This window comes from Chlamydotis macqueenii, chromosome 9 (genome assembly GCF_036417535.1).
Source record: "Chlamydotis macqueenii isolate bChlMac1 chromosome 9, bChlMac1.mat, whole genome shotgun sequence".
Taxonomy (NCBI): Eukaryota; Metazoa; Chordata; class Aves; order Otidiformes; family Otididae; genus Chlamydotis; species Chlamydotis macqueenii.
In genome coordinates this window covers 5,337,639-5,355,598 of record NC_141564.1, presented here as the reverse complement: position 1 = coordinate 5,355,598, position 17,960 = coordinate 5,337,639, and the positions used below count along the sequence as shown (strand labels likewise).

General features: G+C 38.3%; 2 protein-coding genes across 7 annotated transcripts in view; one reads left to right on the top strand and one right to left on the bottom strand.

Moving 5' to 3' along the window:
* PGBDF (plakoglobin binding and degradation factor) overlaps positions 1–17,960 on the top strand; it is an 84,421-nt gene that overhangs the window by 27,912 nt on the left and 38,549 nt on the right. For 5 of the 6 annotated variants that reach the window (XR_015259328.1, XR_015259330.1, XR_015259326.1 and 2 more), the window contains one exon: positions 14,945–15,048. Coding sequence is in view for 3 of the 6 variants with exons in the window: in XM_086754350.1 (XP_086610476.1) it covers positions 14,949–15,048 (100 nt within the window). In the remaining 3 variants the exon portion in view is untranslated. Of the gene's footprint in view, positions 1–13,169; positions 13,282–14,944; positions 15,049–17,960 lie in introns of those variants that run through there. The other variant, XM_086754347.1, reaches the window with a different exon arrangement.
* LOC104475461 (vesicle-associated membrane protein 2) overlaps positions 1–17,960 on the bottom strand; it is a 49,890-nt gene that overhangs the window by 6,363 nt on the left and 25,567 nt on the right. The window contains exon 2 of the mRNA XM_086754351.1: positions 1,649–1,763. Within this exon, the coding sequence (XP_086610477.1) occupies positions 1,649–1,763 (115 nt within the window). The remainder of the gene's footprint in view (positions 1–1,648; positions 1,764–17,960) is intronic.

Here is a 17,960-nt window from a genome sequence, read left to right as displayed (position 1 = left end):
GGAGACAAAAAAAAAAGTGGACCCTGATTATCACCTGCATAATACTCAAATCTAAGCTACTCACTGTCCTCTCTCACTGGGTAAGAGTTCCTGCCAAAATTACTCCATCATGCTTCACAAGAAGATTAACTTGTATGGGCTTCAGTGAAAAGTCTCAGAATACAGAGTATCTTAAAAACAAAGTGGGGGTTCATTAGCCTCACTGGAGCCATCTCCATTAATCTCCTTGAAGAGCCTTATATATTTGACATGCACCACTCGTTTTAGACAATAACTAGCAATTATTTTTCATCTTCTAGGGACAATTACTGTTGCTGTAACTCAAACAAACAACTATAGCACCATCATGATTTAATACATTCAGGACAAGAAGTTTATTTCATTATTCTGACCTAAGACAAAAGCTGAAATGTAATATTCCTTTCCCCACTGAGAGACACTCCACTAACGTCAGTGAAGTTAAGCATGATGTGAAAATTGGTGATAATGAGAGAACCAGGCCTAGAAATTTCTGCAGATATTTCTGCAGGCAGAGGATGTTCTTGTGATCAGCTCCAAGCATCAGCAATGCAAAGGCCAAAAAGACCCTGTTTCAGATCTTTAGCAAAGAAGCTCTCAAAAACACAAAACTCAATTTGACAGGTGTATTTAATTAATCTTAAGAAATGCATTTGAGTTGGATATTTTGAGGTCTTCCCTTCTATTTTTAAAGCATACCTGGAGCTTTTTAAAATAGAGACCTTTATGCATGTAAACAGTATTTTCTAATGTGTACTTTTTTGAATTGGCATTAAAGAATCTTGCAAGCCCTGGGCACTTCCCCATGGGCAGTAAACAATTAGTTAAGTCTTTGTAGGGGTTTAGCAAAACTCTATAATTAATACCCAGCACACAAATCTGCACAGAAGGTGTGCAAAGACACTACAGCTGCTACTGTACTGCTGGTATGCTTAGGGACTACACCCATGACTGGTGGTATGCTCACTTATTCCTGTTATCACAGCAGTTAGATAGACACTGGAATTACAGCCAAGGTGGAGGGGTGTATGCTACAGGGTGGAGTCTGTATGCTACAAGAATTTAAGAATCCATGCTGGAACAGTCATGGGGTCTTCCAAGACTAAAAAAAGGAGTGGGGATTTGTTGAAGATGTTGTTACAACATCACGTGTGAGTACATTTCTTTGGAGATAAATTGTGATGATTAATCAATAGAGCTCTGGCTGATGAACACAGCCCTCAGCTGTACAATGCTCATGGCTTGAATCTATCTATCTATGAGAAGCTGGTGGTCTGTCCCTGTCAAACAGCCGGTGAGATTAGTGTTTAACCTTTAGGAATGTGGGAACATGTTAAAATAACTGGTTCCTCTCTGACATTTCCTCCTAACCTGACTGTCTGGGATGGATTCCTGTATTGGCACCAATACCCACATTTATTCTGCAGAAGTGTTACTGGTACAAGAATATTCATACTCAGAATCTCTCTTGTACTATCTGCCTTCTTGTAAAAAATATCATCCTTTGGTAAACCTCATTTCCTAGATCCACTGCCTTCAGACAAGCAGGAATTGCTGGATCACTAGGGGAAAAAAAAATAATCCCATCAGCACCCTTGTGGTGAGCAACAAATCACCTAGAGCCACTTACCTCATCCACCCGGGCTTGTGTCTGCTGCAGCCGTTTGTTGCTTGACACATTGGTAGCAGGAGCTGGCCCTGCAGCCCCAGCACTAGCGGGACCTTGGGTAGGAGCTGGAGCAGACCTGGATCAAAACCAGAGAACATAAAAAGTGACTGAAATGATCTTCACTTGTTCACTACCCCTTTTCTGGAACAAGTCAAAAGTACATATCTCTTAAAAGGAGTTTTCCATTGTCTCACAGCCCACATTTTCCTTTCCTGGATCACAATGCTGTTATCTCATTGCTTCCCATGCTGTTTTCACACTATTTCTTAATAGGATCATATCAAACTCTTCCCCTCCCTTGCTGCCTTCTTAAACAGCAAGCAATTCAGATTATCTATCCTAATTTAGGCCAATGGCCAAACTGGTCATAGGCCTCACTAGCAGGGCAGAGCTTATGTGCCACTAAGGAAATAGACTCTGCTTCAGGTATTTTGTGTTGATGCTGTAGGAGCCAGAGCTGTTACCCTGCTTTCCTCCTCAGTGTGCTGAATGATGCACACCGCTGCTCCTCCATGTTTGGCTGGAAGATAACCAAGTAAAGATACATGAAAGGACAGGAGGAAGAAATGGAGGAGGAAGCGGGGGTGAGAACTGCACACAGCATGAGGTTAGTCATCTCAGGCATTCAGCAATGCTTAACCACCCCACCGGTGGTCAACAAATACCGCACCAGAGTAGCTGACCAGGCTTGAACATCTGCCACAGATCCTGGATGAATATTTGCAGCAATGCTGTGATCAGAGCCCTGATCTCCTTCGCATCAGCTCTTTTTGTAAGCATCAACACTGCCTTTCCCCAGCTTGCTTTAAAACAAAAGACAAAACAGAAGTCCCTTAAAATCCAACAATAGTTCCAGGCTGTCTCAGTGCACGAGCTTGTGCAGGCAAGTAAACCTACCAGCCTCAACAGGGTCCCCTCAACCTTAGCCAGTTGTTCTTCACACCCATACCTTACCCTGAGAAACCTTACCTTTCTTTTCAAGGGACCCCTGTCACTTCTTCCTACAGAGAAATAAAACTCTTCCTGAAGCTGCAGAGGAAATCCCTAAGCATGTGAATGGAAAGATATCACAAATCCCACTCAGGCATTACCAATGCCTTCCCACAGTGACAGACTAAGAGAACATAGTGTTTCTCTGTGAATCATTCCCTTTTACATCCTAGGGTCTGATTAATGCTGCTGGAATTATGGCCCCTTTAATACACTGTCAAAGCGCCAAGAAGCACTGAAGTTAGTTTCCCAAAGGTACCTTAAGCTGCAAAATTCTGTTTGACAGTATTGCCTGTGGGCTGAGATCCCTACAGAAAACACTGACCTTCATAGACTCCCAGTGACGAAGCAGCTGTTTGCAGACCTGGAGCACTGCTATATCTCACACTTTTTTTTTTTTTAACTGTGAGAACGTCATTATGAAGCTTTAGTTGAAAGAAAAGAACTTGAGCTGTACACAAATTGCTCATCCTTTGAGGACCTCACAACCACTACTAAAAACATAAAAGACCAGATGCTGCTGCCACCTGCAACGGAATTACTCAATTGAAGGGCCATGGGCCAGGATCCCAATAGGATTTATACTGAGTTTATGCTGTGGTCACAAAGGATCAAAATCTGACTATAACATATATCAGACTTAAATAACGCAAAACAAGATCTCCCTGGAGCATTAACAAATTCAAAGAGAGTTCCTGGTACAACAGCAGAGCTAATATTGCAATTGTGAAATTTCTTTGCAGTCAAGGAAGTAAATAGGCTTTTTCCCAATTAACACAAGCAGAATTTTTTCTATGGAAACATGGTGTCACTCTGTTCACTACTACAAACATTAGCAGAACTCCCTTCTTGAGCTATATACAGTTAGCATCCCAGAGACTAGAGAAAGGAAGTGCATGATAAGAAGTGTTTTTCCTGGCCACCTGTTTTCACTTGGACACATAGCTTATAAAATGCAGTGGTGGTCTTGGTCAAAGCTGCGTGATAACTCAAAAGTTAGTGCTCTGCCGTATACCTTTTCTGCTCAGTAATTTAATTTTTTTTTTTTCACCTCCCAAGCTGTCCTTAAAATGATTTGGCATAAAGTAGACACTTCCCAGATTGTTCTCTTCCAGTGTCCTTGCTGCCATCTAGTCTGGTTTCAACTGCATTTCCTGGGGCTTCTCTGCTCCCTGGGTAAGGGAGGAACGGATGGGAAGAATGGGTGTTTTTAGAGCTGCCTAGATCATCCAGCAGGAGTTACCGTAACTACCAAAGAGAGATGGAAATCTTTATGCTACGGTACAGCAAGCTTATACTCATTTTAATTAATTACATAAAATCTAATACAAGAGTAACCACAGCTGGGTGCTGCTTGCAGTGCAGAGCTACTCTTTCCAAACCTTTTGTCTCTGGAGTTGTGCTCTCCTTACACAGAAACAGCAGCTGCCTTGCTCATGGCCTCATGAGTCAGAGCAATGAGTGCTCACCAGAAGAGATGCAGCACACGCTACAGAAGGCACAGCACAGGTTCCCAGACAGGCGCTAGGAAATCAGTCCTTAAGCACATGGCTTTAATGCCACCAGCAGCTCTTGCAGGTTAGCAAGGCATGAGCCCTCTTTCCTCATTAGGCAGCACGTAATATCCAAAACAGACAAAACAAGCACAAAGATACCTGTATCACCTCTCCTCTTGCCAGCCTTCCAAGGCACTTCAGAACAGGACAGAGGAGTCTCTATGCTTCTGGCTCAGCCCTACCAGAGTCTGAACTATGTAGAAAACATCCTGGCTGGGCAGCAGCAGAAGGCAGTACCTCTGTGAGCTAATGTGGCTCCAGTCCCACAAGGTGTCAGTTAAGTATTTGTCTTTGAACTTAAGTTTTCTAGTAAAGAAGGGAATTGAAGGCCTACATCACTGGAAAGCACCAATGTTCTCTGGGATATCTTAGTGCAAAAATGCTAAAATTGAAGTCCAATCTACTTTTACATAATTCTTCTATTATTGCCTCTGTACTGCGTCATATCAGCTTATAATTTCTCAGAAGCATTATTCAAAGAAATTTATGCAGAACATTAGTGCTATGTTAGAGAGGCTTTCTTTTGAAATACATGAAGCATCACAACCTTAAAGTCCAATTTTTCATGGCCTGGCATAATTTTTGGGAGCTACAAAAGAATGCAAAATCCATATAAAAGCTCCATCACCGGGCCCCTAGCTGTCAGACTTGTGCACTATTTTTTTTTTTTTAGGAAAAGGAAAAAAGTTACCATTGATGCTGAGAACCTTAACTGCCAAGAACAGGTCAAATTAATGTCAAAGGGGGAACAAAGTTCTATTATTATTGGTGAAAAGGAGTATAAATCCCTAGCAAATATTCTTAAATGGCAACCACTCTGCAATGCCAGGGCACTGGTGTACACCAGAAGACTGATGAGTACACTTACTTTACGATGACAGTACCACATGCTTAGAGCCTCGGCAGTTAGGTTGTTCTTTATATAACATTAGTTACATCCTTGCTCTCCACCATGCCAGATTTTGCTTCAGTTAGCACATGAGCAATCTGACTGAATGAAGGCAGGTGCTGGATCTGCGCGTATGCAGCTACCTATGACAAAACATTCAGGGACTGTCCTAATGATTCAGTAAAATACTCTCAGCTGACTCAGACATCCTCAGTTCTTCTGGTTACTTGATGGGCCTGCAACTGGTAGGTCAAAATCATGACTAAGAGATTTCTCATCTCAACAGAATATTTTGGAAGCAATTTACTACTTAGCTCTAATGGTTTAAGGGAGCTGCAACTGTGATTAACAGAGAATTGGAGATATCCAGTGTTACTGTTTTCCATTTCAGCACTGGCTGAAAGAACATTAAGGATAACCCAGTGTATCTAATGTTTTGAGAAGCTGCCTGGCACCTTGTTCATATGTGTGAGCTACACAGAATATTTTTGTACATTAGTCAGGCTAGGGAAGGGACATGCACAATACAAATACCAAGAGGATGCCAGGTCACCACTGCCACTTTGGTACAGTTTACATTAGGACCTTGATAGCTGTATTCAGCAACTTGTTTTATCCACCCAAAGTGCTTTTAAAGCCTCCAGCTACAGGACCTAATCCCTTCAAAGTCTTTATCCTAACAACACTGCAATAAGCTAAGGAAAAGCTCTTATCCCTGCATATGGCTGGGAAATAGATACAGGGAGATTAAGTGACTTGCTCAGTAGCACAGGAAGCCTGTGGCAAAGCAGCCCAGGCCTCTTTGTTGCCATCCTTCTGCTCCCTTCTTCTTTAGCTACTGACTCCAAATCAAAGCTCACAACCTATTTCTAATAGCAGGAGTTATTTTCTACCCCTCAGACTTGAACAGTGAGAAACACACAGCTAAAGGTTACAGCACGAGGAAAATGAGAATTACATCACACAGCTTCAGCTGTATCAGCTGGCAAAGCTCAGAGGAGGGGGCAGTGAAAGCGCATCAATGCAGCAGAAGATTCAACTAACGATCCCTATAAAAAGTGAAATGAAAGAGGCAAGTTTCTACTAATCTCAGTTTGATTCCTCTTTCCTCAAACTCTTTCCCTGTTGTTCAAATAAACATAAAATTGCACTACCTCTCTTCCTCTTTATTTTCTTACTGACCAGGAACCATATTTCTGTAGTAAATATTTACAGTTGTAACCAATATTGGGTATATTTAGGATATTGTTCTTCCATATGGACCCCTTCAAGAGGCATCTACCCATTTGGGCTTGAGTGCATAAATGGGGTTTGACAGTCTGCGATTCTGAAGGCATTAAAAAAAAAATTAAAAAAAAAAACCCAAAAAAAACCCAACCCCCCCCCTTTATTTAATTGTAAAATAAATCAGAACACTTCCATAGCTCTGTACTCTTGAGATTTAACTCTAAAACGATTATTAAAATCAGCTACAAATGTAAATTCATACACTACTTTAGTGACTATGGATGTCAGTGAAGATCCTGGGCCTAACAGTAACTGTAGAAACAAACCACTGTCACATTGTCCCTAGTGCTGAGAATATTCATCTGTGAATTTAGATGCATCTGAAAGCTCTGAGGCTGGAAGGATCTCTAAGGAAATAAGGAGCTCTATAGCACTGAGGGTTTGCTGTTAGTTTTGAACATGCTTTGTTTATTCATTTGCAGTAATAACTAAAGCAATTTTTCCACAGCTAATTTGCAAAGGGAGATTTTTACTGACAATACTTAGTGTCTTCTGCTTTCTGGAGGGATTTGCTAGTTCCCAGTTTTCTATTAATCGGATTCTACCACACAGGATTTTATTTCTGCAGTAGGTCATTTTACCCAACACTAGCACAAAAGCTTTCTTAACAATCAGTTTGGCTATGTGCAGTTTGACAGAGTCCTAACAAAATCCAGTCTAACCGAAGAGGGCAAACTAAAATTCTCTGCTAGCCTGTTTACATGCCATCTCTCAAAGAAATCGACATCTAAACTCCTTAAAGTTGGGCCTTCCAGACTTGTGTGCTTAACTGTACAAACTTAACAAAAAGGCCTAACAGTTGTGTGTGGACAATCGTCTTTCTGTTTGGGAATATATAGATGTGTGTGTCTAGAAATCAAGAGATATTAGCTACCCATCCCAACACGTCCTACCAAATTTTTGCTTTTCCCATAGTGAAAGGGAGTAGTGTCAAATGGCAGGTCCTGTTAATCTTTCAAAACCACACACTAATTCTGTCAGGAGAGGTTCAGAAAAAAAGACAACTTACTTCTAACACCCTCATAAAATTAAGTGTCTCTCAGAGTTAGGTTCTCAGCATTCTTACAAGTAGATAATGATGTTCTCTGCCTGTAAGGTGAGAGGACTCTTCAGAAGAAAACCCTGGCTAAAGCATGACCTATCCAGTTTCAAGATAGAGGCACTCAGTAAGGTAATATACTTTTCAGTTCAGTTGCCCGCTAATTTCAGATTTCTAGCGGATCTTCCCCCTCCAGTTATTAACTAGCCTATTTTAATAGGCTAAGTTTATCCTTGTTTTTATTCTACTAATCTCACAGGGAACAAAAAAGCTGCTCTATGGGACTAACAAAGGTCATGATATTATAAAACTGGTTAGGGTGAAAAGATAATTAGGTTATTGACAGAGCAGTATCACTGCTGGGCAAGTAGACATTTGCATACTTGGGAGTGGAGGGATTTTCAGACTACGGAAAGGCAGTTTCAGTCTAAGATTTCACAGAGGGAGCAGAAACTCCCAACAAGAGCATACAGGCTTCCTTCGCTACCAGGGAACCATCACTGCTTTAACAGCGATGTTGTTCTTAATTGTGCTTTTCAGTGTTTCATCTGAGCCCTTCAGTATTCAGTAAAAATGTGACTACTGCCAATTAAATAGCTACAGACTTTAACTTAGAGTTATTCCATTCTATGACTATCAATTTTAAAACGATTTCTCATGCTATTTGTAATAATTGGGTGGTAATGAGTAATACTGAATTGGTGGTAAGGAAAAAAAAAAAACCTATAAAAGGAATTATATGTCTTAATTTTGTGAAGAAAGTTCTGCTTTGAACACATTTCTGTTCCCAAATGTGATTTTCATGTACTACCAGCAATATTCTACAAGAACTCTCCCTTATTACAAAATATTTACTCTGATCATCAGCCAAAAAATAATACCCTACATTTAATGTCCTGGGAACACATTTAATTAAATATTCCCACTCATTTATTATGACTGCATTGACCATCTGGTGTGCTAAATATGCACATAGAGGAAAAATAGAGGAACCTTAAGACATCATCTTTAATTTGATCATCACTTGTTAGGCTAGTAACAACTGACGGATTTATCTTCTCCAGTATCTTCTATTCAAGCCAAATGTGTATTACTTACAAAGCCCAAAGCATCTGAATTCTAAATCGAGCCAATTAGTTCAGCCAAATGATTTTTGTGACAAACAAAAGAATTTGCCAGAAAGAACTGCATTATTTCCATAATTTATCTAAATTGTAGTCTTCACAACAACAAGTTGTGGTGACTCAGACCGGGTTTCTGTTAGTCAGAAAAGTAACACAAGGCAGGATTCCTTTTCTGAAATATCAACAGTACAGATTTTTTTAGATCCTTCTTTCCCCTTGCTGTCATCTTTTGTAAAGGCTGTGGCTAAGATAAAGACAACACAATACAGGGATATTGATTCATTTGTTAACCACTGACCACGCTTTGCAGAGTAGTCTATGGATTTGCTTGAAGGATGATTAAGGGTTAGATGACTCAGAGTGTTAGTGTACACATTTTAGGTTCACAAATTAAAAAAATAGAACTACACTATAGAGGCCCACCATCTAACATATGCTAGTGTTAAGCAATCACCTATCCAAAAAAGCATCTGCAGAAATTCTACCATGTCTAGATCCCAGCTGACCTGTCTCATCTTCACATTTAACTAGATAAAAGAAATGTTTAACAAAAATGTATGGAACTAATGAAGCAGCAGCCAAGTAAACAGTCAACATTAGAACCTGTAACCCCTCTGATACACTTAAAAGAGCTCAGTCTGCTACTTAAATCACAGTTAGGAATTGTGTTGACCCAGACTAGACTAACCAAATCTGGGGTTTAACACACTGTGCTGCGGGTTTTAATTTTTACACCATAGCACTTGCCTCTCCAAAAGCTGTGGTCGTGATGAGGGTTCCCCAACCTTCCCAGGTGGGCAGAGCAGCAAATTAGGTCTCTCTGGGAACAACTGCAAGAGGGAAGGATGATCCTGGTATTACTGAGCACCCAACGGAGCTGGTTAGCATGTGGGGCAACCCCACTGCACCTCGCTGGGACCTCTGCCTGCGTACTGCCAGCAAGGCATGCTGGAGCAGGAATCTCTGCTGCCCTGCTCAGATCAGCAGGGGACTTTGTCCACAACAAATGTCTGCATTAGACTAGCTACAGATCTGGGTAATCTCTGATCAAATTATATATTTTTTGTTCACAGCTACAACGACTGCAAATCTATATACTTAAATATAGAGAACGGAAATAACTAAACAAGTCTAAAGTAAATAATCTCCTTTTGAGGTCATTGCCTCAGACTGACCAGTGACTTTAGCCAATTTTAGTCCCATATTAGTTTTTTTTCTTAGAAAAGGGTTAATTCTCATTGTTTGCTGATTTGAAACTAACTGTAATCTTTATATTAAATGAAGTTTATTTTAATTAGAGAATGAAAACAAATATGGGTGTAAGCAATTACAAAAAAACTTTCTCTTCATCTTTATATTGACACAACATATTGCAAAAAAGAGAACTGTAATTTATTGTTTTCTCAATTTTGTTTGTTTAAATTCTTAATTTGCTTCAGGCACCTTTTGGATAGAAGTTACTTGTTTAGTAAAAAAAAAATAAAAGTGGAAAATCCATCACATGAAATATTCATGATAGCTAATAACTAAAAAAATATCTTTGGTGCAATGTCTACACAGAAAAATACCAGAACACTGTATTGCACTAAAAGTCAATTTTAAAAAGGAGGTATTATCTCTAGTTCCTAGGGAGCATTGACTCCATCTGCTATTACTTCTTACAAGATTTCAGAATTAGCAGGTTTCACGCTGTTATAGTAATTTCTCTTCATTAGCTGAAAAATACAATCTTTAGGTTATTTTTTTTTCTTTTTAAAATTTTTCTAGTTTCTCAGTCTCTTAACCTTGAGTGTCTAGGTTATGATGAGGGGTAAGGGCAATAAAACTGGCACAAAGATCAGTTCTGTGATCTGATCTTGTCATACAGTGGTTACTATTTCAAGTTAGTTGAACACAGATTAAATCTATTGCTCAGCATGGGTTGCCAATTTCAAATAGATTCAAAGCTGTAGGTTAATTAACACGCTGTTACAAAAAGTCTCAGAATTTTATTTTTAAAGAGTTCCTTATGTTCCTTCAGCCCCAAATATTTTTATCTTACTGTAGCCCATTTGAGCTGATGTGATCTTCAATTGCAACCCTGACAGCTTTTGATTTTGCAAGGTGCATTGGTAGCAGCCTTTCTCCAGTTACCACAATTCTATCTTGCACACTGAGATTACCTTACACATCTGGAAAAATAACACAAAGACTGACCATCACAGGAGCAGTTGCTTTTCTCTCCCTAGAAAACTTTATTAAAAGTATTTTAGTTAATAAATAGAAGAGTGCTTTTACTGGGCATTAAAAAAAAAACCAAACCAAAAAACGAAAACCAAAGAAGAGATTCAACAGAGAAATCAAATCCCAGATAGCACAAAGCCTTTACTTTTCTTGTGCTAAGTTACTTATCTGAAATTAGAGAAAGAGAATGCTGATTGCAAACTGAAACGACACTGGATTAAAGCAGAACATTGCCAAAGCATACCAGGCTGTGGGAGAGAGGAAGCCTAACAGAAAGCTTCATTCAGTGCCTTTGTGAGAGATGTCTGAAACAACTCAAGAATAAAGCAATAAATACACTGAAAATGCAGTCGGTATCATTGCTGTAGTTTTCCTCTTCATATTGAAAGAAAAAGAAGAAATACAATCTGTCTTGGAAACTATAAGGGAAATAAATACCAAATACATTGCTAGAGAAATGTTTCAAAAATTCAGGACTCCAAAGCCGAAGTACATTTGAACAAGCCGATGATATTAAACATCCTGGTCTGCCAGATATTCCAGATTCCAAATCTCTGTTTTCAACCTCTGGAGCAATCACTAAGGACACAGTTCAGTGGAAAAGATCAGCTTTAAACGAAGTCCCAAGTCCTATTTCTGAACACGAGCTGATGTACTTGAAGTTCATGCTGACAAAGTATGTTATGGTTAGACTTCACCTATGTTCGCATGCAGAGGAGGAATAGCATCCACTATTTCTAAATTTCTGTGTAGGCTTCCAGGATCATGGGCTATACCCAAAGGAGTAAACAGACAGCAGCTGGGCAGGGAGTGGGAGGGAAGGATCAGGGTATAGTTTGACTCAGCCATCCCCTACTCACTGACTCATGTACTGGTGCAGATGAAACTGCCGTAATTTGTTGCTGGTTGTAGTCAGTTAAAAGTTAACTCTGATACAGAGGAGCAAGGAAGACGCTGAAAAGAATGCGAAGATTGGTATGCTTTCACTACTTTTAAGTAATTTTTTTTTTTAATCAAAGATGTTTTATGTGCCTGTCTTTTGAGAGACACATATTAAAACCTAAGAGGCTTGGGGGCTTTCCATTTGGCTGTAAATTGCTTCCCCACATTCTTGTTGCACTTTAGAAGGAAATCAACTATTAACATGCTTTTTTTTTTTTTTAAATTAAAAAAGCTCCAGCAACAACAAAATAGCTGAGAGTCACATTTCCATCAGCAGTGAAATGTTTTTCTAGCCTTGCTATATAAATCTATTCAGTGGCACTTTCATCACAACTGAACTTTATAATTACCATCCTTACTTATATTAAAGCTTAATTATCAAGAGGCTTATTAAGCTTAAATCTTCTCTAACTACTTGGCCAAGAGAACTACAGTGAACATTTTTTCCTAGCTATTCACTACTGACACAGGAGTCACAGAGTATGTGCAAGTGTTAAGAGAGAATAGTGAAAGTATCTGTGCATAAAGCCAAACTTACATCCTTACTTCTTACAAAATGTCAGGTTCAGTTCTTGAAGAGCTGCCATGAAACATAGCTACCATTTGCAAGTGACTGTGTCCTTATCACAGGTGGTCCACCTTCCCACAGTGTTATGACTCTTATGCAATGTTTTTTCTCCCTGGTTTCAACATCCATCAGTTACTGAAACTAGATTACATTTAGCCAATCAAATATATTAAAGCAATGAAAGGAAACTTGTATTTCAAACTGTCATTGAATGAAAAAAACCCAAAACCCTAGAACATTTTGAATACAACAAAACCAGAGTTTTGAAGAATTTTTAAAGAAGATCTTTAAGATTACTTTGCCAAATAAATAATTTGGCAAACCAATCTGAATTTATTAAATACTGCATAACAAAAGATTATGTGATCCATGTTGAAACATGTTTTGAGCACTTTAAACATGTAAAATAAGATTCATCTATGTCATCTCAGCCATCCAGACTCCCATCCTCACGGCATCACTCAGAGCCTTCTAGTTTCCCCTTAGAATGCACTCCCATCATTATCTTATCATCTGTCTTTCTCTCAAAACTCTGATATTTGTTTATGACCATCCTTGCTTTACACAAATATCTGTGTTTAAATCACATTTCTAGAACCCCTAGTGTGATTTCAGAAGCTTACAGACATACTCTGTGGATCAATGCTGAGGCTGAGATATGACACCTGATTTTCTAATTTAGTTGAGGTATTTAAATCAACATTGTGCACACCTATATATTCCCAAATTGTTACAGTCCACAAACTGAACTTCAATTTTCCGCCCCCCTCAAATAAATCCATAAACTTCTATTAATTCAGTAAAGACTAGTTTATCTTGTTTCTATCTTTCAGCCTTGTTACACTCAAGAGGCTGCCTTTTGCTATTTGTCAAAACGCTTAGACACTTGGCTGAAAATCTGTTGTGAATTGCATCGTTGTAAGCAGCCCTTGGGGTTCTCTAGATAAATGGAAACACTCTCCTCCATGTCTGCTGAGTGAGTATTGCTATTTTGCTTAGCATTCATCTGACACTTGGAAGTTAATTATTTTTACAACACTTCAAAAGTAAACACTTGTTCCTCATCTCCTTTTTTGAAAACAAAAAAAAGTCATTAGGATTGAGGAGAAATGTTTGAGATTTAAACCTGTTGTGCTTTAAAAGTCAAAGACTTAATCAAAATTTGAATTTTCCATATGTTATTCAAGAAAGAAGAATAAATTGGTAAGAATCATATTTGGGACAAAGCAATCCATTTACAGTCAACCATAAAGTCTGTTTATAATAACAAAGAGAAAATCAGATCACTGAAGCATTCCCATAGCTAACGTTTCCTGCCCTTAAAACTACTCTTCAGGCTCTCGATCTGTGTTACATCTCTTGAAGGGCAAAGTATTACCTCCTGCTGTTATGACTGGGATATGGATTCACACTTTAGTTTAGAAGCAAGTGTTATTAATGCAGTTTGTTTCCATAAAAAAAAGCAAAATAACTTTCTACAGCTATCCCAACTAAATATTGGGAATTAAATCCACCTGTCCACAACAATTTCAGCCTACCTACAGCAAGATGTAATGCATTGATAGAGCTATTACTTTTTTGTTGTTGTTAGTTTTTTTTTTTTTTTAAATTCCTCTTCGGCTCCTGTATCCTTTTTGATTTGAGTCATCACGCTAGTGTCAATGCTGTAATGCAGGTCTGGCACAACAGGCTTCAGATGTACAGTTCTCTGAACACTACTGAGAACCTTGTGTATGGTATACGGGAGCATCATGACGCACTAAACAGAGGAAGAAATGTGCAGGGCTATAACAAGTTCCCTAGGTAACAAAGAGATACTATTAAAAGAGAAAGTGGTAGCACGGTGGTAAAAAATAAATGCATACAATAGAGGCCCACAAGCATGACTAACTTTCCTGGATACTGCTGAGATCAGAGAGGTGCAGAGCATGTAAATTCATGCACCTTGTATCTGTGAGGAAACAGAAAAATTCCTCACCAATAAGAAGGTCAAAGAATGTCCTCCTTCACAAGTTCCTTTTAGGCAGTGAGGAATATTGCCTCCCGGCCCTTTTCCGCTTACCTCACCACTACTTTCCGAACTCCTTTTCGCATTACAAACAGCTACTAAGCAACAGGAGGTTTGCAGAGAATGAGTCATTCTCACATGGCTGATAGGATGAGTGCAGGATGGAGATTAGTGACCTGACAATGCACAGCCCCAGAACCATTGTGCCTCCAGATAACCAACACAGGCACTGAATGCAGCAAAACTTAATAAATTATAAGTGCTTTAAAAGGACATAATTATAAGTCATGCCTTATAATTCTCACAGATAGATGTGTTAGCCTAGAAAGGAGACTGCTATATGTTAGATGCAGAGTTGACACATGGCATTAAGCATTTCCTGCCAAAAAGGTATTTCCTTAAAGTTAACTAGCCAATAATTAAATTAGGTTTTATTTAGATGTCAATATGAAATCCTTAGGCTTTGGACTGATAGCAAAAATTTTGGGAACTAAGAAAAAGGGAAGTGGGGCATAACCATGCAAGGTCAGTCAGTTCCCAATGTAAGCAACAGATTTTGACATAACAGAGTGTTTCTAGCAGGAGACATCCTTTTGACTGAGGTTTTATCTTTTTTTTTTCCCCCCAACAGAATAATGGAAAAGAGAAAATTTGTGTCGCAAAGGCCTCAGGAGTTCATCTTGATTATTCCCTTATCTCTAGGCAGGACTGACTTCTACTTCAGATCAGAAACAGGTTTGTCTGCCTCAGCCTTGTCTGTGTTTTTTTCCCAATGATATTTGTATCAGACATCTTGATGGTTCATTTAGCACTTTTAACTCAAGTTAAGCTCCTAGGGCACCAGACAGAGCCATTAATCCTTGCAGATATGCTTTGCAATACTTAGTCTTAAGGCCTCTAAGGGAGGACTGACCAAAGCATATCTGTAGGATAGGCCCCTCAATCATGATTCAGTTGAGGGACTAGAATACCTGGAAAAGAGTTGTTAGTTGTGAATATGAAGAATCTCTGTGCTGCATGAAAACCTTAACAGCAAGCTTTCTATTTTATCCGTGAACTCCTGGAGTGGCTGAACAGCTACAGAGCAGTTTAGAACAGGAAATGAAGAGAAGTCATTTTCCTTGCTAAGTTTGGTAGAAATCATACTGACTGTGGAGGAAGTGTCTAAGAGAGCTTTTGTAAAGTACATTTTAACCTGTGAAGGGACCCGTTCAAATTAAAGCAGAGTTCTACTCATTGCCTGTTCTCTTTAAAACTGGATTGATTCAGTTTCATAGTCTTAATTTGAATTGCCTAACTTCCAGAAAAAAAAAAAAAAATAATATACTTGTAAAAACATTAACATTTGCAGTACTTACTATCTGTGAATATTTACATGAATAAGTTAACTGAGACAAATATTATCAGAAAGATAAACTACAATGTTATTGGGAAAACAGATTCTGAAGCCTGATTCTAGTGTTCAAACTGAGGAGAAAATTGCAGAATTAATCCAGCCTAAATGAACAGACCACATTTCAGTTTTTCCATCAGGTTTCAAGTAAAAACAACTAACAGCTTGTGAGTAATCCGCTGAATAGCAATTCTCATCTATTACTTTCAAATTGTTTTTTAAAAAAATTGTTAGATGCTGAGACTCCTCATAGGCAATTCCAAATTGAAAAGTCAAAGAAATAATAAACTGCGAAGTATTGATTCACTTCAAAATCATAAAAATTACTAGTGCAAAACTTAGGTTATACAGACAATTTAAAAGTAACTGAAGTAATTCCACATATATGTATGCATGAATATGTGTGTGTGTGTATATACATGTATGTATATATCTCAAAACCAGTGACCGTCACAGCTGAGGGAGAAGATGCTAGACATTAGATTATTCTCCGGTCTAGCAAACAAAATGGTTAAATGAAGGCTAGATTCCAAATAAAAAACCTAAACATCAGCAAACGAATCCTTGCTGTAAGTCAAACAACCTTGTAATGGCTTAAAAAAGCAAACTGAAATAATATAGCTACATGACACAAGAAGTCAGAATTTAATGGCATTTTGGCTTTAGTCTGTGGTTCAAGCTGCAGTTCATTTGAAAAAAAAAAACACAACTAACTTCTGTTTGAATTAATTTGATTTTTATCAATAACTGCTAAATCAAATTTAGGATAAAGTATATATTTAGTGATTATGCCAATCTCACCACACTGCTACATCCAAGTTATCCAAGTAAATGAAAGGTAATCTGTAACTTGCAGAAAAAAGTTTTGTTAACCATCTCACCTTTTGGGGCATTGCTAATTTTAAAGGCTTTTCTTCTATTTATTTTGCTCATATACTCTTTATATAAAGTCACTAACATTTACAGAGATTCTTAAGTCTTTCATGAGTCAAAGAGCAGCATACAGTTTCCAGTAATGAACCTGTAATTATCACTGTCTCACCAACACTCATCCAAACCAAGCGTAGTTAAAGCAGGTTTATTTTTTACTTTGTGCTCACATAAGGATGTAAACACAACAAAAAAAGATGATCCAAATTCTTTTACCAAGGGAGCACCTGTCTAGTTTTTTACTCCACTCTTGCATTCTGCTATAACCTTCTCTGCGTAAAACTACCAAATTCATAGCTTCTCTCCAGTAAGTTTCTTGGAGAATCAGGACCTCAAAAATATCAAAACATCTGAGCTATTGCATAGTACCACAGCTTTTTAAAAATAAATGCAAGTTCTTACTAGCTGCAACAATTGTGTTGCATTCACATGATTACCGGCAGCCATCATATGTAATGCACCATCCGTACATATGCGTACATATACATAATACAAATACTTCCGCAAGGAGCTTGAAACAAACATAAGAGAACAGTTTGTAAGTGGTTATTGATGAGTTGAGACCACATAACTGTTTTATGACAATGTTCCAGAGAACCTGCTGCATACTTTATACAATCTGCTTGAATGATACTGCAACGATAAAGAACCTTCTAAGGCTCTTTGCTAAGCATTCTTTCTTATTAAGATTTAGACTAATATTTAATGAGATTTGAAGGGCCTGATTTCTGAAAAAGCTTATTTTTCAGCAGTTTGCAGTCCTACTTTGTACTTCTTTGTTTTTTTTTAAAGAACTTCAACTCAGCCTTCAATCCTGCACATGCAGTTGTACATCTGGAACTAATAAAGGACATTATTTACCTCCCTACCTGATGGCATGTGCAGGTAGTTCAGAGATTTTTCTTGAATTCAGTAAGATTACTCTCCTGCCATCGTAAAGGAAAACTAGCCAATCTGATATTGATATTTAACTTGTGAAAAAATGCCTTGATGAATTGCATTTAATCTGAAGAGCTTTCTAATAAAGTAAATTCAGAGCATTCTGTCAAGCAAATATGCCTGAATCACACATAGCTAAACTCATACTGAAAAAAGTGACAGCAATTGCAGCGCCCTGTCACCATCTTAAGAAAGCAATTATAGGAAAATATTACTGTCCCAACTCCACAATGTATCAGGCTTTTAATAGTAGAGTATAGCTCCATCTTACCATTTCAGATGTACTGTGATGCAATTGGAGACAATTGTCAATGTCCAAAAGGAAAGAACATCTTTGCTTGATTCAGTTATAAGAAACAGCAAATAAAGTAGGCATTAAACTATT